Below are 24,181 nucleotides of genomic sequence, written 5' to 3'. Positions count from 1 at the left end.
CCTCTTACATAGAAACGCAGAGCAGGGAAAAATAGTAGCAGCCATAGATTGTAGCTGTTTCTGTGGTCAGAAAATGCATTATTTTTTGGCTTAAAAAAAAAGGTCTTTGGATTTAACTCTGTAGCTGTGACCTTGAGATCTTTATCTTCCTACTAAAGAGATCTAAAGACAAAGCAGGTGGAGAAGCTGGGATTGTTCTTGGCATGAACGCAAGGACCAAGACTGCTTGTGTGCCTGCTGGAGTGGAGGAAGCTGTTGGCCCGGACTTGCTCAGCAGAACTGGTTTTTCATTTTTGCTCTGATGACTTTACCTGCCACTGGTCACATGACCTCCCCCACCCCCACCCCCTTTTCTCAGTGCTGAAGTTTTTCTTTCTGTAAACTTAGGGGTTGCACTGGAACTCTTTTCAAAACCTCAGCCATTTGCATTACACAATCACATTTTTTGTTATTTAACGTTATCACATGAACTTGTAATATTTTGAATGATATCGGCTCACTTTTATAAACATTTAAACTCAAAAATTTGATGTAGAAACCCCTGTAAAGATGATACATAAACCGTAGTCCCATGTTTTGCTCCCTCATGAAAACCTGATATGGAAGATAAGGGAGGATTCTAAAAGAAGGTGGATATCATATGGAAAGTGAATAAGTGACTTAGCAGGCCCAGGAAAGGTAATTCATAGGCTGGCATTAGGGAAAGCTGAGAACTCATCCATCCAATCTAAAGCAAAGATTCCCCCAACGTTTCAGAAAGTGGTAGTACCAGATCCCCCTGAGGTGGGATGACGGAGAGGAACTGTAACAAGGAAGACGGGTTGCAAGTCTGTTGAAGAAGCAGCCTGACTCGGTGCAGCTGGGTCACTGGAGGTTTAATCATACTATAAAGACAAAACAGCTTTGTAGTAGAGGCTGAAGTCTGAGAACAAACTGAGGGTTGATGGGGGGTCGGGAGAGGGGAAAGTGGGTGAGGAGCATTGAGGAGGGCACCTGCTGGGATGAGCACTGGGTGTTGTATGGAAACCAATTTGACAGTAAATTAAATTTAATATAAAATAAAACAAAACAAAACAAAAAACAGGGCTGGACTAGGAGACACTCATCAAAACGGAAGTCAATGATGCCATACTAGAAACAAAGTATCAATCAAAGTATGCATCCTAGAAGCAGAAGCTTCAGACACTTTTGTCCCACTTAGCTTCTGGAAGGCTACAGCTGGCGCTTAATCCTTCAGGCAAGAGGTGAGAGAATGCCTGTGTGTGGAATCTGAGCGGCACAAGAAGAAAGAATTGTATAGGGGTAACCGGGTGGCTCAGTTGGTTAAGGGTTTGACTTTGGCTCAGGTCATGATCTCACAGTTCATGAGTTCGAGTCCTGTGTTAGGCTGTGTGCTGACAGCTTAAAGCTTGGAGCCTGCTTTGGATTTTGTATGCCCCTCTGTCTCTGCACCTTCCCTGCTTGTGCTCACTCTTTCTTTCAAAAAATTAAAACAAAAAGAATTTAAAAATGTTAAAATTAAAAAAAAAAGACTTGTATATTTGAGTATTTGAGACTCTCTGGCTAACTGTCCCAACTGGTTCACCCTGCAGAGAAGCTCACAGACCACAAGCTCTACTCACATGCTCAGAGTTGGCAACCAGCCTTTCAGTTACCCACACCAAAATATGAACATACCATCACCCATTCCAGAGAACAGAGAACAATTTGAATGTAAAACAAGAGTGCAAAACAAGCAAACAGAAGAGAAGCAACTTGGAGGAAAGAGACTCTGCGAGGCAAAGCAAACTTTTAAAAATAGAATTTTGAAAAATAAGAGACAATCATGAATCAGAGGAAATATAGTATAAAATTTTTTAAAGAACTGGAGCACCTGGGTGGCTCAGAGTTGAGCATCCAACTCTTGGTTTCAGCTCAGGTCACAATCTCATGGTTTGTGGGTTCAAGCCTGGCATCGGGCTCCTCACTGATGATGCAGAGCCTGCTTGGGATTCTCGGTCTCCCTCTCTTTCTGCCCCTCCCCCACTTGCACTTTTTCTGTCTCTCTCAAAATAAATAAGAAAATAAACTTAAGGGGGAAAAAAAGACATATTCACATCAAAGGGAGATTTTTCTGCTTGAGATCAAAACAAGGGTTGAACCTTGTTTGAAACCTTGAATGAAAGGAATGAACCTTGAATGAAAAAAGAGGATGCCTTCAGCATAATTTGATTCAGTGTTTGAAAATGCTGTGTCTATATATTATTACTGAAAATCATCTCATGTATGGTATGTTCTATTATTATTCTGGAAACATTGTGGGGGGTCGGTTCTGAATGGCATTCTGCAAAGTCCCAGGGCTGGCATAGGGGCTCGAGTGAAGCAAGAAGCAGCCCCCCTCACCCCCCGCCAGCTTTCCAGCTCTCCTTCCACTATGTTATATATAACAGGGCTTATGTACAAGATTTCACTTATAGAAAGTACTCCAAGATCCATCCAGGTATCACAGCCTGTAATTATTAAAGAAGAAAAATCACTACTATTTGCAGTGTGTTTAGGTTGGATGGATTAATATCTTTGCCAGGCCCATAAAGGGAAGACTGACTTTGTCTTTTCAATTATAAGCCACTGCTTAGTTTGAGCCCAGAAGACACTTTCCTAGAGATTCCCTCCACTTGCCTGGCACTAGAGCAATTAACAGTAGGTGATTTGTGGCTGCATTTTTACTGCTTAGCACAGGTTTATCATCTTGAAAGTTTTCTATTTGCATATATGCTATACATTTTTTTAGGTGACATTCGATATCATCCAGAGTTTAGATTATGTATTGCCTTATACTGCATATTCTGCTACGTGCTGAGAATCTGTAAGCCTAGCCTGAATGCTGATGCAGACCCAGGGGAATATGAATTGCAGCCACCACTTATTGAGGGCTTACTATGTGCCAACCCTTAATATCGAGGGATTTACCTGCATTACTTTATTTATACCTCAAACACGTACTATGAGGTTTGCCACATTTTATAAATAAATTGAAACTCAGAGAATAAAGGTAATTTGCCCAAGGTCACCTAGCTCGAATTAGCAGAACTGAGATTCAAACTCAAGTCTATCTGATCCCCAAACACTCTGCTATACAGCCTCTCATACTGGGAGCTTTCAGAGTGAAATGAATTGAATTTGACAGTTTTCCACTTTTAAATACCAAACTTCCTGAGCAGTCTAATTGCCGCTTTTTGGACTAAGATGAAATGGCTATTTAAAAGAAGCAGGAGGCAGGAGGTCAAGAGAAAAGGGGTTTTATTATCTCTGTTGGTAAAAGAAGAGATGTAATCCTGGGAAAAAAAATAACATCAAATGGAAACCATTATATAAATTTGCAGTGGGCTTAGGTTGATGAAATTGCAAAGGAATGCAGAAAAGATAAGGGAGTCATGAATACATAGCACTGAAGATTTTCTAAAAAGGAGAGAAAAGATCAGAAGTCACTGAAGGCAGTTAGAAGTTGGCTCAATTGAAGTCGGGGTCTATGTATCTTGACATATGGAAAGAGGCTGGCAAGTAGCAGCCAGAGATCTGTGTTCCTGTTGAGTCTGCCTGGGTGAGGAGCAGGCTCTAGAGCCAGACTGCTGGGTTTGAATCATTTTTCCCTAACTTTCTAACTGTGTGACTCTGGACAAGTTACTTCACCTCTCTGGGCTTCAGTTTCTACATGTGAACAATGGAGATTGTAATATTGCTCATCACATTGTGAGATGAGTTAGTGCGTTTAGCAAGGTGCCAGGTATTTAGTAAGAACTCAGATGGTTTCACTCTTATGTGGATCCTGAGAAACTTAACAGGAACCCATGGGGGAGGGGAAGGAAAAAAAAAAAAAAAGAGGTTAGAGTGGGAGAGAGCCAAAGCATAAGAGACTGTTAAAAACTGAGAACAAACTGAGGGTTGATGGGGGGGGGGTGGGAGGGAGGGGAGGGTGGGTGATGGGTATTGAGGAGGGCACCTTTTGGGATGAGCACTGGGTGTTGTATGGAAACCAATTTGTCAATAAATTTCATATATAAAAAAAAAAAAAAGTAATCCTGTTCAGGGCACTTGACTGGCTCAGTCAGTAGAGCATGTAATTCTTGATCTCAGTATTAAGTTGGAGGCCCACGTTGTGTGTAGAGATTACTCAAAAATAAAATCTTAAAAAAAAAAAAAAAGAACTCAGAAATGTTAGCTATTATTGTTATTACCATAGGCATCACAGTCATGTAATGTAAGAAATAGGAGATTGTAAGTCGGTAAAAAGGCTTGAAGAAATAAAGGAGAAGGAATCAGGAGAGAGGTTAACCTACAGCCAAGAAGTGAGGGGAGATGTTCTTACCCCTACCCCTGAGTAGATGTGGGGAAAGGGCTGGATGTTTGTGGGGAGCTCACCTAATCTAGTAAGAGAATCTAGCAAGAGATTGAGGTCCAGCTGGACCCCATGGAGCATGAGACTGCTGTTGCTGTAAAATATATGCTTTGATAGATGTCTTGCTGGTGAGCTCTACAGGGCTGGAGAATTGGGGGTTATAGCCAAAGTGCAAAAGAAGCAAGTATGGGACAGAGAGAGGAAGCAAGCTCTGGGCTATTCATCTTTGGAAAACAATAGTCACCGAGAGCATGTTGGGAGGTGAGGGGGCTTTTTAATAAGCACATTTTCTTTCCTTCCTTCTTTTTTTTTTTTTTTTTTGCCCTCCCCCAACTACGAGTCTATTTCCTTTCATTGGTTACATTAAAAGACAAACTATAGTTGAGGTGAATGCAGCAAAGGTTAATGAGGTACTTAGGAACGAGTGTGAGTAGTTACCCACTTTTTAAATCACCCATTTCTTTAGCATTTTGTTTATGTCAGTCTCTGGCTGGGTCCTGGAGACACAGCCTGTTTCCATATTCCAGCCTTCATTTGTAGAGCTTCACAGTACGTTTGTCATGGTTCTCAGCCATCAGAATAACCCACATAAAATTCAGAAATTACTGATGCCCAGGCTATTTCTCAGACCCACAGAATCTCCTGCAGTGGAACTAGGTGAGTGCATTGTTTCAAATTGCATGTGTCACTTTTAAGTTCACATCAACCTTGAAAGGCTGGTGAGAGAACCTTCCACAGTTTGTAGATGATGAAGTTGAGACTCAGAGTTTAAGTTACAAGTGTGGCCACATAGCTGGTAAGGGCAGAGTTGGAACTCATACCTGGAGCTGCTGATCTTAGAATTCCAAGTGGCCTTTCCACTTGTCCATGACCACCATCCCAGATATGCATAGATGAAACTCTGTGCCTTAAGGCTATGCTGGTAAGAGGATTTGAGGATGTAGTGAATCTGTGTTGTAATCATGCATAAAACTCTTGCTCACCATGGCAAATGCTCAGAAAACATTGACAAGTTCTACCCAAGGTTCAGTGGCTTGCATTTAAAGTGGGTAGTACCCTGTAGATGTTGTAACCAGGCTCACCATGGATTTCCCCCAAGATGGATAATGCAGCCTGTACTGCATAAGCTCCCCCAAGGTTATAGTTTCCATCACAGAAACCCAGTCTTGGACTCCAGAAACACTACCTCGTCTATTTGTCCCTTTAGCTCAGAGGTGATAGTGACTTCCTTCTAGTGCTGATCCCTAGGTAATCTTGTTTGGTGACTCAGCTTCTTCATCACCCATGTAACCAATTTCCTGCAGTAAATGCCCTACCTATCCCAGGTTAGATCCTGACTGTTACACCAATGAAGAAACCAAGGTTCAGAGAAGTAACTCAGCCAATGTAGCACAATAATTCTGTACTTAGTATTCTACAACAAAAGATTCTGATTCCATAACTTAGGCTCTTAATCTCTACCTTATAGCTAAGGTGGTTAATGGAATTCCTCGTGCCCAGTGCCAGGTGATGATGGTCATGGAGGTATGATAACAATGGCTACAGTGATGATGATAGTGGTGGTGGTGATAGCAGTTGTGGTGGTGGAGGTCTTGGTGATGACCACATCTGACCACTGTTGGATATTCTTTGGAAGAGATGTGCAGATACAATGTCTGGTTGTCACACAGATGTCTCTATGTTACAGGCCTTTACCTACCACCATATCCAAGAAATCATGGTCCAGCTTCTTCGTACAGTGAATCGGACGGTCATCACGATGGGGCGGGATCATGTTCTGATTGTGAGTACATCTCTTCCTCTTGTCAAACGTTTCAAACTGTTCAGGGTCAAGGAATGGATTTTCTGGAACTCCAGATTATGTTGAAAGCCTAGCACCAATCATTACTTTGTTTTGGAGTATGGTAGTTAGATTTTTTCTTATCTGAGTTGGGATAACATAAGAGTTAACTCAAGTTGCTGAAATAAAACAAGAATTAAGACTTGTCAACTAAGGTGAGTGTGCCAATGGAGATGGAATGTCACTGGTAAAGATTAAAGAGTGAGAGAAGCTTTTTGTAAGTGGCCAGACAGAATGCTCCACATTCACATCCACCAGGAGCCTTTTCTTTTGACACAGAGTTGGACAATGTCCAGTCTCAGTGTCCTGTGTGCTTGGTTTTCTAAGTGGATCCATTGTATGTTAACTCTGCCCATAGATGTCAATTAATTCAAGTCACTGCTAATTTTTGGGTTATTCTTCTGTACAAATGCTACATTCTGAAGATCAGGAGGTTCCTGCCTCATAGTCTGATTATTTTCCCTCTCCAGAAAGAGTCCATCTCTAACCCTTTAACCTCTGCCCATCTTGCTTTAAATTGAGGGCCAAAAATAATGCTTATGGGGACCAGTCACCAACATAAATGAGTATGTTCCACTATGTTACTCCTCTGCTCAAACTCACCAGTGGTTTCCCATCTCAGTCAAAATAAAATCCAAACCATTGCTAGGGCCTGAAATGTCCTCTGCCTCATTTCTCCCACACACAAAACATGATTATATTTGCTGTTCCCTCGGCTTGACCTATCTCTGCCTCAGGACTGAGGGGTTATTTCCTCATGTAAATCAGATCCTGGCTCAGTTGTCACCAAATCAGAGAGGCTTCCCTGCCCTGACTACCTTGTGTATAATACCCAGCACCTCTCAATCTTCTTTCAAGCTCCAAACCTTACTTCTTTATGTTTCTTAGTACTTTTCACCACCTAGAAAAATATGTATACCTTGATTGATTCATTGTCTTGCTCTCCTTGTGATAAAATGAGCTCCAAAATGTAAAGATTTCATTTGTTTTGTTCATTTGTATCTCTGGACCCTACAACAGTGCCTTGCGTATAGTAGGTACTTGATATGTATTTGTTGAATGAATGAGTGAATGAATGAGTGAATGAACCAGGCAGGGACTCTAATATTTAATGAGGACAAGTGCTACCCAGCTATGATTGATTGACACCATATGGAACTGGGCCATATAGTTGCCAAAACTCCCAGCTTCTCAAGAGAAGCTGAAAATGTGAAATGTCCTGATATTTAAGTGTTGGCAGCTAATAAGAAACTATATTTATAAACATTCTCTGAGCCCTGAACAGCTGGATTCAGCTTTCAGGAAGCCAGTTTGGGATCTCAGCTAGGTTTAGGATGTTGATTGTCGATATGCTCTAGTCTTGCTTCATGGATACAGAGCAGGGGGCTGAGTGTCATTTCAACAAAAGCTGGGCAAGTAAGGATTTGATCCCTAGAAACAACAGAGGGTAAACATTTTCTTTAGACCCATTTGGCTCTGTTTAGTCATGTCAATGCATGTTTACTTACCATACACTGTGTAAATTTAAAGGCGTGGTGACATTCATAAAGAGGGCTCTCAGGGCCAGGTACTCCTGCTTTCTTGGGACAGAGAGTCATGTAAATTGGTCTCTGTCACTTTCTAACTTACCATCCTTCCTCCTTAGAAGTCTCACCATATCTTATTTAGTTATAAGCTTCCATGTCTGTGGTTTCCATAACATGCCTGAGATAAGCATTTTATTACCTCCCTAATCTTTATGCCTCTTCTTTAGAGCTAGACCTAAAGATGGCCATCCATCTATTTGGTTTATCCGTTTATAGCAGGTCTTAACTCTCTGTCTCTCCTTTAGGACAGTCATTCTTTAAAACAGTGCCTGGATCATAGGAAGCACCAAATAACTGGTGTCTGTTATTATTTTCCTTTCTATCTGATACAATGCATCTCTCTGTCCTTTGCATGTGAGCATAGTTTGGCCCTCATTCACTACACCCAGTTTTTTGAGCCTTTCATTTAATGCTGTACTCTGGTTGCTAGCCCTTCCAACATGCATTCCTCACTGCTGCCCCATCAATCTTTGCCAGGACACTCCCCTACTCTGGAAAATTCTGTGGGTTCCCACTGTGTGCCCAGTTAAGTCTTAAATGCATTAGCCTGACCATTCTCAGCATCTGTGATCTGGCCACAACCACATGTCTCAGCTTTTTCATCTACTTTTCTCCACCTGGCTTTTCAGACAAAATGGATGTCTGGATATTGCCCAACCATGCCTGGCTCTTTCTCACTCATGCTGCTTTCTTTGTCTGGAATCCTTTAGTGTGCCATCTCAATCTATTGAAATACTATCTAGTCTTCAAGGTCCAGCACAAATGCATCCCTTAGGAAGCTGCTCAAATCTCACCAACCTGGTTGGGACCTCCCTGCCTCTTCTAAATCACACAGCTGTCTTTATTCCTTCTTTCTTTCTTTCTTTCTTTCTTTCTTTCTTTCTTTCTTTCTTTCTTAATTTCTTAATTTCTTTCTTTCTTTTTTTCTTTCCTTCCTTCCTTTCTCTCTCTTTCTTTCTTTCTCTCTTTACTTCTTTCACTTTCATTGGGGTGAAACTTACATGCTTTAAATTTTAACCATTGCAATTTGTATGAGTTTTAGTAAATGTATAATTGTGTAGCCATGACCACAAGTCAGTTTGTAATACTTCCTTTCATTCCTGAAAGTTCCATTTGCAGTCCCTCTGCTTGGCACCCTTACCCCTCTATCCCCCATCCATCCCTAAGCACCACTATTCTAATCTCTGTCTTTATAGATTTGCTTTTTTTTTGGACATTTCATGTAAGTGAAATTATACAATTTGAAGTCTTTTACATCTGGCTTCTTTCCTTAAAATAATGTTTTTGAAGTTTATATTTTAGGATGTATCAGTACTTAATTCCTTTATATTGCTGAATAGTATTACACTGTATGAATATACAGCATTTTGTTTATCCATTCTGTAGTGGATAGATACTTGAATTGATTCCAACATTTTGCTATTATAAATAATGTTGCTATGAATATTCATATAAAAATTTTGAATGAACATATTTTAATTTCTCTTGTGTAGAAATCTAGAAGTGGAATTGCTAGGACATATGGGAATTATATATCTAACTTTATAGGAAATTACCAAAATGTCTTCCATAGTGACCATTTTATATTCCCATAAGCAATATGAGGGTTCTATTTATCTACATCCTCCCTAACACTTAGTATTGTCAGTATTTTGGATTTTAACAACTCTAGTGGATTTATAACAATTCTAATGGTGTCTCATTGTGGTTTTAATTTACATTTCCCTGATGACTAATGATGTTGAGTATTTTTCCATGTGTTCTCTCTGTCTCTGTCTCTGTCTCTCTCTCTTTCTTTCTCTAAGACACTTTTATCTGTGAACTTGCCATACATAGCTCCTCTCTTATACCACAGAACTTTTAAGGCTTAGGCCTATTTATAAAAGGGGGTAATACTTGACCTTCCTCATAGGGTTCCTATGGAAATTAAATGAAATAACACAAAAAAGCATTTGCACATGTGTTTCTTGTACATAATATTCATTTATTTATTCATTCACTATTTTATGAAAACCTCTTATATACTCAGCATGAAGACTCAGAAATGAGTCAGGCATGGTCTGTGCCCTCAAGAAAACCATGACCTCTTTCAGTGGGGTGTTTCTCAAGTACCCCAGACTCACTGTGCCCCAAACGTAATTCATCACCAGCCCCCCAGGAGCCTGCTCCATACTCTCCCTTCATTTAGGATCCCATTTTACAGTACTGACCTAGAACTGTAGTAGCTGCCCTTGATTCCTCCCTCTCACTCACCTGCCTGTCCTCCTAGCCTCCCACCAAATCCTGCTCTTTTCTGCACATCTGGCTTCAGTCCCTCCCCACCTGGCTCTCCTGCTTGCCCTCAGAGCCCCCTGTACACCTCAGCCATTGGATTCATTGTACTTAGTTCATTGTAAGGTGATTTTTTTTGTCTCTGTGCTCCAGTCTCCCTACATTCTGTGGATGCCCTTGAGGGCAGGGACCATGTTTGCTTACTCTTTTACCCTCAGCTTCCGGCAGTGCCCCTGGTATACCATGGGTCCTCAATGAATGTTTGTTAAGCAAATTAATGAGTGAAATAATCCCTAGAAATGCTATGTTGTTTCATACCTTCATGTATTTGTATGTCTTTCTCTTAGTTTGGAATGCTTTTCCTTCTTCAAAGAATGTTTCCTCTCAGTATCAGGAACCCGTATCTCAGGGAATGTGGGCGCAGTGTAAGGAATTGTCTGTTCATACTTTCCCGTCCCCTGGGCTGATTCCAGGAGCCTTGCAGAGGTTCTAAGTCACATGCTGTGTCATTAGTCTCAATGACTCTTGAGTTTGTTGGTGTGATTACAGCAACAGGAGGGCTGAGTGGGGAGTATTGGAGGTATGTAGAAAGCACACCTAACTAGGAGCAGGAATGTGCCTGAACTAGAAGGAAGGAATAAACAGATTTTTCTCAAGATGTAGCTTTATTTTCATAAAATGGTCCTTTCTAGCACTTTTAGAACAGAAATATCTCCTCCAAATTAAAGAAAATGATGTTGGAAAGTAATTACTCAGAGGTCAGGAGTCCCTGTCTTAGTGCGGAAGGCCCCAATTTAATTTCAAATTGAAATTTGACAAGAAGGAGAGAGCCCCATTCCAACCATCACTTTCAATTTTCCAGATATAATTTTTATTGGTTAGTTTCTATTGCCTGGGAATATTAAACAATATTTACGGCAAACACTAGACATGCCTAATACTTCTGAAATCCTGAGAGGACCTTGATCGGATGTGGGGTGCCTGGTCATTGGCATGTCATTATGTGGGATTAAGTGGTGACTTTTTTTTTTAATTTGTAGGAGTAGGAACATTGTGATAAAAGGTGTTAGCTATTAAAATTACAGGAACCATAGGGCTAGGATGGATCACTTCTTGTGTGCAGCACATTGTAATTATCATTTTCTGGAAAGCCTTTCCTGAATTTTTCTGTAAATTGCTTGCCTAAACAATGAAGTGTTGATGGTGGCAAATGAGCAAAAGGAAATTTTACAAAAACAAAAATCAAAAAAACTTTTACACGACTGCTTCCCCCTCTTCTCTTTGCCAAGAGTCTAATCAATCAGATATACATTTGTTAACTAAAGTTACCCAGGAGTTTGACCTTGATGCTAAGAAAGGCAGCATGGTTTGGTAGAAAGGACATTTCGGAGATGAGAGAACAGGAAATTTTTTTTTTTAATCAAGTATAATTGAATATAGTGTTACATTAGTTTCAGGTGTGCAGTATAGTGGTTCAACGATTCCACACATTTCTCAGTGCTCATCAAGATAAGTTCACTCCCCTTTATCCATTTCACCCATCCCCCTACCTTCCTCCCCTCTGGCAACCACCAGTTAGTTCCCTGTCCTTAAGAGTGAACATGAGAAATTGTCCATACTTGTTCTGCGTAGTTGGCTCTGTGACTTTGTGCCAATATCACCCCTCTAGACCTTGGTTTCTTCTGTGCAATGAACTCTATCATTTTTAAGATCTTTTTCATATATTTAACTTTTCTGATTTGGCCAATGCTTATTCTTTTTTCCATCTCCCAAGACCCTGAGTCAGGGATGTAAAATAGATTTTGCTTCATATGCCAGGTCGGGTGCATTGGTAATAGCTGCCTGTAGTACTGCCCTGAGAAAGAATCAGAGGCTACATCTGTGTTCAGGGGAAGAAGTACTGAATTGATTAGTGATGTCTGTCATAAGCATAAGATTCTAGAATAGTGATGTATGCAGGATACTTACAAATACTATGTCTTGACTAAAATCCTTGGTGTTTTTCCAGCCCAGTCCAAAAGCTCTTGTAGAACCCATATTCTCTTTTGCATATTTTTGGTTAAGAAGGCTGTGGTATAAGAACAGAAGAGTAATGGAAAAAAATAATCTGAGAACTTAACATTTTACCAGGGAATGGATTCTATGTGCTACATGTCCTATTTTATCAAATGTAAGAATCACTATGATTTTATGTGCCCATATGAAAGAGATCATGCTACCAATTAAACTGTGACACAGAGGCTTATTTTTGCATTGATTGTAATCTTCAGAGATGTTAAAAAAAAAGTTTGACTGGAAATCAGATGTGATGGAGCATGTCTTTGATTCCTCATGGGTAATTGTCATCATCTCCCATTGTTTGGGAGAATAGAGTGACTGAGCATCAGAGGATGAAAACATCATGGTCAAAGTCACATGGCTAGTAACAAGGTGGGATGTGAACTAGGGATGTCCAACATCAGAGCGTGTGTCTGTTGTGCTATCCTGTAGCTCTTAGAACAGTGTGAGGAAAACTTCTCAGATTTTTTGGGTAGGTGAGGGGGCTGTCTCAGAAAACCTTCCCTGACTGTTACATCCTTCTGCTGACTGGTCTACAGAAGGCTGTTCCCTGTGTGTGGCCTCCTTAGTGCTGGGGATGGACAATCTCATAGGGAGAATCAACCAGGGAATTTACACACTGCCAGAAATTCTTGGAAGGGGAACAATCTGGTAATTTTGTTGAAATTGGGATCTAGTTTTTATTTCGGGTAATTAAAATAAGCCTCTGGGTGATATATTTTGGGCCTAATTACCCCGGTTTTTGCAGAGGAGTCTATTGAGTGATTAAATAAAGGTAAATGCAGCTGGCATCAAGCCAGCTCTGGAAATTCAGAGCAGTTTGTTCAAAAAGGAAGGAAAAAAAAGGCAGTAATCGCCCCATCCTCCACTGCTTCACCTCACAATAGCGCTAAAGACTCCAGAAAACACCTGAGTCATCAGAGAGCCAGGCTTTTCAAGTTCTGACTTCACTTTCCAAATGGCAAATGGCCCACCTACGTGACCACTCTCTGATACACTGTGAGCCCACAGACTTCAAGATGCTTGTGCAGGGGCCACAGCAAGACAGTTAGTGCCACCTCCACCCAAACCTGTCCCATGGAGAGCAGGTGTGAGGACTGTCTAGGACAGGAGGATGTGAGGTTCCAAGCCAGAAGTGGTTGGTTGACTCCACACCTTCACTCAGCAACCCAACACTTTGTTAACAAACAATACTTACAACAAAGTAATCACTTATTGAGCAAATCGTCTGTTTTCCAGGCAAAGAGCTAAGCACCTTATGTGTCTTACTTCTCAACCTGCCTCAGAGACTTGTATTTTACATCTGAGGTTACTGAGACACAGAGAGGTTATATAACTTACCTATAATCACACAACTTGTTAGTGGAGGAACTGGGACTTGAACCCAGGCAAAGCTGTTTATAGAGTTCCTCCTCTTAAATAGCATAGTATACACTCCTACACCACTAAGACCTTAAATTGTTCTTTAGGCATCGAATATTTTAAAGGTAATAATGGGCACCTCCAAGCTCCAGATGCTGCTCTGCCTAGAACTTGCAGTCTGGTAAGATGACCTACATGTCAACTTTCAGAAACCTGCAAAGTGGCACTGGATTCTTGGTGGCTTTGTAATGACAGTGATATATTTAGAATCAATCTCCTCAATTATGGGAATCTGTAAAGTCAGAACAAGAGCCTGGAGTCTTGCGACTTACAAAATAGCAGGTTTTGCAGAAGACAAAGCTAGAATGGAAGTGTGAAATGATCTCAAGTCTCCTTCCCCTTCCACATACAGCTTGTGTCCACTTTCTTGAGCAGACCACCGGGTTCTATGTCTAAAGGCCTCTCCAATCCAGAGCTTCCCTCTACCATCAATGCTACTAACTGGGGTCTGGCAATGACTGTCTCTCACCACTTCCTCTGCTGTAGCTACTACCAAGACACACTGCCTCCTCTCTTGTCCCTTTTGAATTCTTCCCGTTGCAGCCCATGTGGTCTTACCACGTAGAGCTTTCCTGGTGGGCAAGCCTCAGTGGCCTCACCGTGGCTGAAGATAATGGCCCAGCTGCTCACCACGGCCTTCAGTGTGCCCAGTACAGGCCTGCCTCTTTCCCCTATGCTCTTGACCTCCTGCTCTTGTGCCAAATTGATGGAACTGTTCTGCTAGCTACAGAATGTTCCTTTTCTTCTTTGCATTCTCCTGCATGCCATTCCCTCTGTCTAGAACATACTCCTCTTACCTTTCTTTGAAAAACCTTTCTCCTCGAAAACTCCTCTTTTTCTTTCATGTATTGGCCTGGAGGCACATCTTGACCCACATTCCACTCATGCAAGTTGGTACCCCTCTGCTCTCTTCAGCATGAACCAGTCTCATGTACTCATCACACGGTCACGAGAACATTCTTCCTAGCACTAGAGAACAATGTCTTCATCACTTCTGCATCTGTAGGAAACACAATGTCCCTGGCATATAGGATGACCTGAATGAACACTGCTGAAGGAATGGAAGATTTCTGCTATTTACTTTATTTACATACAAACCACGATTCTTTTCCTTAACATGCAAGTGTTACTTGCATTACCCTTATGCAAGTGTTACTATTATCACCCTTAGGGCATGATTAGACTAGGAGAGTAAGGGAGGAGAGAGAATTGCTATTGAATAACTGGACCAAATGGAAAGAATTGGGGAAAGGATGTATTCATTTTCTTCAGAGGATATATATGTTGGTGATGATCACAGTTAAAATTTCTAGGGTGCTTACTGTGTGACAGAGATGGAAATTTAAGGACATTATCACGTTTAATCTGTGAGGTTGACAAAAAATTATTATCTGCTCTCAGAAAGGAAACAGTGATCAGAGCGTTTGAGCTCTTGTCCAGCATCACATTCAGGGGAAGGAGGAATACAGAATCCAAATCCAGGTCTACAGAGTTTGAAGCCACCATCTTAAGCATTTCACTGTGCATGTCTGGGACATTGTTTTTCTGAGATAAAACTTGAAAAAATTAAAATAGTAAATGTGTGTATGTGTAAGTGTATGTGTATGTGTTAGGGGGAGATCAGGTTAAGAAAGAGAAGAAACATTATATAAGAGTCCTGAAATTCCAGTTGGTACCAAGAGGTGGTGACATTAGCTTGGGGTAGCTTGGTTGCTGCTTGATATGGTCTTGTAGAGGGTGCTTATGTCCTGTGGGTGGGGAAGTTTTACTTTTTTATTTTGTTTTATTTTGTTTTATTTTATTTTGTTTTATTTTATTTTATTTTACTTTATTTTATTTTATTATTTATTTTTGAGAGAGAGAGAGAGAGAGAGAGAGGAGAGAGAGAGAACACAGGGCTGTGGCAGAAGGAGAGAAAGAGAGAGAATCTTAAGAATCTTAAGTAGGCTCAATGCCCAGAGCAGAGCTTGACGTGGGGCTTGATCTCATGACCATGAGATCACGATCTGAGCTAAAATCAAGAGTCAGATGCTTAACCAACTGAGCTACCCAGGCACCCTGGGAAGTTTTACTTTAAAAAGGATTTTGGTAATTGCATATCAAAGAGTACATGGCCTAAAGTATATATGCAAAAAAAATTAATTAGTATCTCAACTTCCAAGGAACCCATAGCATGTATGCACAGAAGTCAGTTATCAAGGTAGACTTCATATAATTGGGTCTAGTTCTTGAGTAACATGAAAATTTGAATAGATGGAGAGGAAGAGTAAGGGGGTTGAAACAGGGAGCAGTATTTTTGGCCTTATCTCCATCTCCTGGTCTGTGAAATCTTCTCTCATTCCTCAAGATCATTTTTCTTCAGTGATCTCATTGTTCTTTGCCCATTTTTAAATTACAGTATTACCATATCATAATGGAATTTTCTCTTTACCTGTCTATGTTCCACAGTAGACTAAGATTCTTGAGGAAAGGGATTGTATCCCATTATCTTTGAAGATCCTGTCCATAGGCCTAGGACTTGGCATGTGCTGGCATTTATCCAAGCTGTGGAAATGAATGAATGGAAAGAACAAACTAAAATGAAAAGTACAAATTAATGTCTAGCTTTAAAATAATTCTGATTTAAAAAATAAGATGAGAGAAGATTTGTTTCATGTCAAGCTTTCCCATGAAGGTCTTTCCTATGTAAAATTCCCAAATACTTCATGAGCCCTATGTGGTAGAATTCTTCCAGACAAAGTTTCAGAACTGGGGCATAAAAAAGAGCTGGTTTCATTCTCCCAACCTTCCTTCTGTTCCATGATGAGCCACAGAGATGAAAATGAAAGGGAAACGTGAGGTTCCTAAATTCATTAAAACAGCTACTGCAGCCTCCCTGGTCTGTCCAGTTGAGCAAACCTCTGCTATGAGGACAGAATGCTCCTAGATAATAAGCACTCTCCTGTTGCTGCTGCTACCATAACAGTCTCACGTGTGATGCAGTGACACACAACATGTGATTCTACAGAGGAGGTGAGCTTAGGCCCTGGAGAAGTTGGTGGCAAGCAGCATAGGAAACACACTGCTGTTGTCAGCACCCAGAGAGGGAGAGACAGAGATGGGGTTTAGGAATTGTATAAGGAGTACTAGGAAATGCATGACTAGTACATCATCGCCCTAATGAAATTACATCCAAATACCTCAGTGCCTTTTAGCTTTCCGTAAGTGGAGCCAGACCTGATTTTGAACAAGTAATTTTAAGTATATTCTTAAAGGTAAGACTTCACTATATCTGCTGTCCTATTTCTTGGCACTGGAGGAGAGGACAGCCTTTTCTTGTCCTTGGAGAACTTTGGAAACTTTGGAAACTTTAGAATGTCTGCCATTTGGGCATTGACTGAGTGCTCTCACGCCCAACATTGCTTTCTAAGGGCTGTGGAGTTGGGGCCCAAGGTCTCGAGTTTGAAAGGATTTTACTAGTTGGAAACTGGTCATACTTTTCTTAAGGAGTGAGAAGACCTGATTCCACAGCTAGGAAGTCTTTTCACTTCACAGCTCTCTGTTCCTCAGTTCCCTTATCTATAAAATGGGGGTATAATGGTGGGGATTGGATGAAAAAGCATGTCTAAAGCCCATCACATGGGGCTTACCACCTAGCAGGTCTTTGGTAAAGAAGAGCCATTATTATTCTCCTTCAATACTGGAGTCTTCTCTTGCTTTGACACAAATGTTATGTATCAGATGACAAACTATTTTGTGGCCCTGACTTGGGATCTCTCCTGGATTGGGGAAGTATTATTAAGCTATTGCTACAGCTGGGCTGTGCACAAAGCCCCCTTGAGATGAAACCAGATGCCATATGTCTGCTACAAAAGCTTGAAGGAGAAATCCCATCACAAAGGGTCCTTCCCTGGGAATGTTTTTGCGGGGCTGGAGCCATCCTGAGAGACCCTGTCAGCACGACCTTGAATGCAGCAGGCTCCCCCACAAGGGTCCATGCTGTTCTTTCCCGGGTGTTGACCTTCTAAAGGGACTCAAAGGAATCAATGCCAGCAAATGACTCTTCAAGATCAGAACCCCCTTTTTCTAGATTTATGCTATGTTCATCCAGTGATGCATTTGTGCAGTCATTAAATATTGATGATGATTTTTTAATAACATGAGGAAATTCTATGTCTTAAATATAGAGAAAGGGTCAAAAGACCCAAAAATAAAAAGAAAGCCATCAGGGATCCTGGAAGCCAGGGAGGGAAGACATGTGGCCCCTCACCAGAATCCCTGGATCTCCCAGAGGTCAGGCCCAGAGACTCTGTTGTGAAGCTAAAATTATGTTGATATCTTCTGCTTAAGTGACACATGATTTGTACATTTCTGTAGCTTCACTTTTTTCTAAAATGATTTTGCTTTCCTTTTATAATCAGGAAAAAAAATCCTCAAACACTATTTCTTTAAAAATAGGAATTAATGAGATAGTCAAACTTACTGAAGCATTTTGATGTATATAATTTTACTTTTCTTCTAACCAGCCTGTGAAGCTAGAAAGGCAGATGGTTTCATTTTAAAGACAGATGTGGGGGATGGAGGTGAAAGTACTTGTTCAAAATTGTGCAGAAAGTCAGGGGCAGAAGTCAGTACTTCTAGCCTTGTTCTGGTCTTTGTACCATGGGTTGTTTTTCCTCCTAACGTTTTCATCTCCCTATTTTCTCCCAGTTCATTCAACAATCATATATGAAGCACATATAGCATCTTAGGCAATGTGATAAACACCTAGAGGGCCATAGAGATTCAGATGACAATTTCTGTCCCCCAGGACTTTGCTCCCTGGTGGAGATGTGCATGAGAGCTTGACAAAAGAAATGTCAAGATAATATAAGCAGCAGCCTGTTCAAAGCTCCATGAGTACTGGGAGGATGGAGTGACTAATCCCATGGCAGGGGCGGGGGATGATCAGAAAAAGTTACAGAGAGGAGGTGACATTTAAATTGCAACTTGCTGTCTGGCATAGGAGGTAAAAGCCCAGGCTCCCAAGCTTGGCAGACCTTGAAGGCACTCCAGTCTTCACCACCTCATACTTGTATACTTGGACACATTACTATTACCCTCTAAGCCTCAATTATTCTCCTGGAAAATGGGGTGGTTGGAAGCTACCTTGAAATAAATCAGTTAATGGAAGCAAAGCATTTAACAGCCCATTTTAACTTCAAGAAGCTAGAGCCTTTATTATCATAATTAGTAGTAACATGGCTCATATTCATTTATTCCTCCCAAATGAAAATTATTTTCCATGATAGATAGGTAATGGAACAATGTCCCAGGTAGAGGGAACAGCATGTGTTAAGTCACTGATATGCAATAGCCTCTGACTTTTTTGCGAGATGACAAGGAGGCAGGGATAGGGGGAAGTAGAATAGTAGGAAGTTAGGCAATACATACTAGATTGCAGTCATATTGTAAGGAAATTGTGTTGCTGTGGGAGGATTGTTATGCTCTACGATGCTGGTGGGATGCTTTTAAGGGTGTAGAAACCAGGTAATGGCCAGATGTGTGTCTTAGAGAGATCCCTCAGGCAGCCAGGAGAGAGCTGGATCCAAGGGAGCTGGAAACGTAGAGAAAGTAGCCCTTGAAGGCCAGTACAGTGGTCTACGTAGAACAGTCAAGGGCTCATGATGGTGAAGTCATTCATTTCAGTTAAACAAGGACCTCCTTGACTTTACAAACTGAGGAAAGCAGTTCCCACTCTCAGGACACAACATACAGTGGGGAAAGAAGGGGTGAAGGGAGGACTAGAAATAGCTACAATTTAAGACAAATAATCATCACAAGAGAATAACGAAGACTGTTTTAAGAGGGTCAAAAGGAGGGAAGGTGGGGTGTTACATACAGGTGCATGAATCAGAAAAGGACATGTGCTTATTGTCAGAACACATCACCCTTCTCTGGGCCATAATAAGCTCTATAAGGCAAGCTGCATCTATGATTTTCTTGACCAACACAGAGAAGGGAATCAATAACTGTTGGAAAAAGGTGGTTAGGGCTGGGGTTGATCTGAGAAGTTTCCCTGGAGCTGGTGGATACATGGTTCTGGAGAAGAGGGAAGGATCTATTCAGGAAATCCATTCAGGTCAGTGGTGAGTTCATTACATGGCTTTGAATTTGCTCCCCTTGATCCCTAACCATAGACAGCACATTGTTTTCTATCTTGAAACAAACAAGCAAACAAAAAACAATGGCAACAGCTCATGACTTCTCTTCTCCATCACCCATATGGGATTTCTGCATGTGGGATTGGATTCAGTCAGGCTTGGAGTGCTTGCTGAAAGAGCTATGTGAACCACTCTCAATTTCATCAATTAAAGTGACTCAGCCCATTTGGCTCAGGAGAAAGAAGGCTTTTCTGTCAGCATAACCAGGGTATCACAACACATGTGCTACCTGGGAAACCAAACCCAAGCACCAATGGGAGGTCATTGTGTTTAGCTGATGATTTAAAAAAATACATATTGAAGTTTTGCCAGGAGAAAAAAAATTGGTTTTATTTGAATGAAATTTAATATAATATGGTTGTGGATTCTAAGAATTTGTGAGGCCATTCGTGATAATAAATGCTTTATTTGCTTTGGAGCGAATAATCCTTTGGTTTGATGCTTATTGTCTTTTCATTTTAGTTGTGGTTTAAACCAAGGCAAAATGCTCTGCCCAAAATGTTTCTTCAGTTACATAGACCCTGTCTCCTTTAAATTGCATTTTCTATAAAAGGGACTAGGTCACATGTAATAAATTTTGGCATTTTAATGAAAACATTACAGAGAAAATAGTTAACAATCTGCTTTAATTTCAAAACTAATTTTCTCTTTCATATAGTAAGGCAGTATCTTGGTAAAATGTGAAAAATGCATTGGGATTTAATTATGATGGCAATTTGTTCTGAAACAAGGTTAAACTGGGCTGTCAATGTTCAGAATAAAGTTATTAGGAGGTTGGCAGTGGGGGTAGGATGATAGTGGTTTGACGTTCCTGGGTCCTGAGTGCCAGGTAGACCATAGTAGAATTACAAGCCCTGAGCACATTGCTTACTAATCAGTAGAAGGATGGATATTCCTGGGGGAAAGATAGAGCCTATAGATTCCAGTGGCACCATCCCCACTGGAGGACTGATAGGCAAGAAAACAAACGAAAAAACCCTGGGAATCATTTTTTCATGTTGATCCACTGGATCCAGTTCATTCATTGATTTATTACTGCATCAGATATTTGAATTCCATTATGCTAAGTGCTAGAGACACAAAGGTAAGCAAAAATAAGCAGGATTCCTACCTTAAGAAGATTATAGGCTAATGAGAGAGAAATATAGTCATCAAAGAATGACACAAATATATGTACAAGGTCAACTGTGTCAAGAATTTTGATGGAGGGGTCTCTGGTGCCAGGTGAGTATACAAAAGGAGTTTTTCATGTGATCTAGGACGGTGGTGTTAGTAGTCTTGGAAAACCTTACCTGGGAAGTCCCAGTAGAGCTGGAAACTGACCAGGGGAGGATGACATAGAGTAGATTATTCCGGGAAGACAGAAAAGCTTACACAGATCCTTAAGGATGTGTTAGGATAATGGGTCTGTAGAGCAGACAGGGGAAGTGCCTGAGATGGAAGCTTCCATTGGAGAGTCAGATGGGCCCTTCTGGGTGACAGACCTGGTCTTACTTTCTAAATTTGTCAGGAAGCCAGAGTGTGACATGGGTCAGATCTAAATTTTGCAGTAATTGTCTTTGCTGCAATGTGGAGAATATGCTGCAAGGGAAAGGGAGTATATGTTGGGGGACCAGTTGGGACATTTGTGGAGGCCATCTGAGAGAAGGGGTTTGGGACAGGATGCCAGCAGTGGAGGAGAGGCATGTTTATCTTGGAACTTGGCTTCATCTGGCAGTGAGAAAACCAAACTCTAGGTTTGCTCTTCCTGGGCTGAGTGTCCTGTAGGAGGCAGGCTGAAATCATATATTTGGGAAACCTCAGGAGTAGGGGTGATAGATGTGATCAATAAGAATTCAAGCTGTAAGTTGGTTAAAAGATGGGGATGAAGTTGAGATGAAGCTCAAAGGGCTTTTGAATATTAAGCTTGTCAAACATAGTTTACACCAAACACAAACAGTGTTGGTTGGGTGTGGCTTTGTCCGGCAGCTCTTTTCATTGCAAGCCATGCTTTATGAGCGTAATGATCATAAAACGCCTATGTTTCTTGGGACTTAAAAAAAAAAATATGTTTTTAGCATACAGCAAGTTGCCTTGAGCAGCTTGAAATGAAAGCCTTTTCAAGCAAAGGGTATTGAGACCTCTGCTCAGCTAATGAGGAAGTTGAACCCGCCAGTCGGAATTGGTCTCAAGTTTAGTGTCAGTGGTTCCTGGAACTAACCCGGGGCCATGGGGTCCCATCGACCTTCACATATTCCACCCACCACTACATTACTCCAGCACTGACTTCCCCAAGTGATTGCTGTGAGCCCTTGGACGACTCATCGAGCCTTACTTGACTGCCTCATGCTGAAAATGGCACGGACCCAGCTCTTGCAGTGTCTTTCACCTCAAGGATATTTATTCCATGCAACAAGGATCTTTCGTTTCTCAGAGTGCTATGCTGTGTTTAATATACATTCATATTCTTCTGGATCACTGAGGGCTTTGTCACTTAACAATTCCTTGTCATGGTTTCTGGTCTTAATAAAAGCAAGAAGAGTTTACTCCTTATCAACACCATTTTTTGACTGAGAAAATCTTAAGCTTGCTTCTGAAAACCTACTGCAGCCGCATGAAGGCATCTTGCATCTTCTCTCCCAATTTACTCCAATCAGCTAATGAACGAATATGCAATTAGTGAGCACCTGTTGTGTACCCTACATTGTGCTCAGGGCTTTTACTCACTTCATTGTCAGACACCCTTGTAAGACAAAGGTTATGTTCAGTATTATAAGGAGTCAGAGGCTCCCAGAGGTTAACTTTCCCAAAGTCACCTAGCAAAAAGAAAGTGGCAGAATAATATCAAACCCAAGACTTCTGATTCTATGCCCATGACTCTTCCCGCCTTAATTGGTAAACAAGCTGGCTTTAGATGGCTCATGGACAATGCAGGGGAAAAAAAAAAAGGAATCGTATGACGGGAAAGTTGTTTCCTTTTCAGTTCTCTCTCAAACGTCCTGATTAGTCAAGTAGAAAATGTGTTTGGTGTTAAAGTGGCTTTAGCATGTGTTGAATATTTGCTAATTTCCCTTTTTAACAAAGAGAGCTGGTCTCAGGCTTAACACCTTCAACACTCAAAAATCTTAGCAAGAGTTTAATAAAATTATTTTGATTTCATCTTCTATTTTTGGAGCATCATTTTGGTTTCCTTATGGTGGTAATATAGAGTTGCCTTTTAGGGAACTTTTAAGGAAGAAAGAAAATTATTAAAAAAATTTTTTTTAAGTTGAATAAATTATAGTTCAGGTGTATGGGCACAATAATGATAAAAAATATGAAAGTGTATCCATCTAAATGAAGCTAGGAACTATTCCATTGATTTAAACTGCCTCCTTCACTCTCAGGACATGTGGGTCTTCATGTGATCATTGCGGCACTAAATTGTAAATGTGTTCTTTGTTTATCTGTTTTCCTGGAACACAATTAGAAGCAATTATAATGAAAACTATCCCTGTCCCTAGGACCGTTGAGGCATCCTTCTTAAGTTTAAATTTATAACCCAAATCAACCCAAGCTAGTAATGGAGTCTTAAAACCTAGGAAAAATACGTAAGTTTATTGCAAAAGATAATATCCCATTTAAAACAGTTTAGAAATTTACAAAACCTTACATTGGTACACAGTCTTGAAGAAGGTGCTCTCTATAGATGAGCTGGCATGAAGTTCCAAGTATAGTGAGTACCTATTTTTTTTAACTACAGAGAAAGCAGCTACACAAACTCCTGCAACTTAAGTTGATATGTGAGTCTCTTTCCCTTCAATTTTACAAAAGTAATTTTTGCCAAATTAATATCTCTCCATAAAACCATATAACCTCAAGTACAGCATTTCTGTAGAATAGCATGGTAGATGTTACATCATATTTTACAAAGAAGTGATTTCACATGGTAGACGAGTATAGATAGAGGTTTGGCATACATATCTGTATGTTCTTCAAAACATGGAGATGACCATTTTTGTGTAGCAGGAAGGTGTTTACTGAATCCATTTCCCTCCTATTTTAAATGTTCAGTATTCAGAAGAGACCTTTCTGGTTTCAGGCTGGTGGCCTGAGCAGTGCTATGTTGTGCTTTGGTATAGAATTATATAGCCTCATTTTTTGTTGTTGTTGTTGTTTGTTTGTTTGTTTTTTCTCAAAATGTCAAAATTTTCCAACCCCAGTTTCATTTAATACAGTTGAGGCTTTATCTCAGGCCCCTCACTCAATACAAGTGTATGACAAGGTGAGATTCATCATTTAAGAGTTGGATTATCCTTTTGTGTGAGTTACCTCAGACACCTCTTCATCGTTCCAGGGTAACTTTGGCAAATGATCCAACTGAGCTCTGGGTCGTTCTGCTCATTTTGATGTTGGAATGTGCACAGAGCTTACAAAGTAGGTAGAGTAGGTGTTTACATCTCCGTTCAAGAATGGACAACCAGGCCCT

At 40.7% G+C, this 24,181-nt stretch overlaps 1 protein-coding gene across 2 annotated transcripts in view; it reads left to right on the top strand.

Annotated features, from left to right (window-relative positions):
- Positions 1–24,181, top strand: part of DOCK2 (dedicator of cytokinesis 2) — a 422,892-nt gene that overhangs the window by 182,291 nt on the left and 216,420 nt on the right. For both annotated transcript variants that reach the window (XM_047091278.1, XM_047091279.1), the window contains exon 27: positions 6,063–6,158. In XM_047091278.1, coding sequence (XP_046947234.1) covers positions 6,063–6,158 — 96 coding nt within the window. The remainder of the gene's footprint in view (positions 1–6,062; positions 6,159–24,181) is intronic.

The sequence above is a fragment of the Lynx rufus genome, unplaced genomic scaffold (genome assembly GCF_022079265.1).
Source record: "Lynx rufus isolate CCGP_SWC_20201006 ecotype Redwood Valley unplaced genomic scaffold, mLynRuf1.p SCAF_1, whole genome shotgun sequence".
Lineage (NCBI taxonomy): Eukaryota > Metazoa > Chordata > Mammalia > Carnivora > Felidae > Lynx > Lynx rufus.
This window is presented reverse-complemented; position numbering and strand designations above follow the sequence as displayed.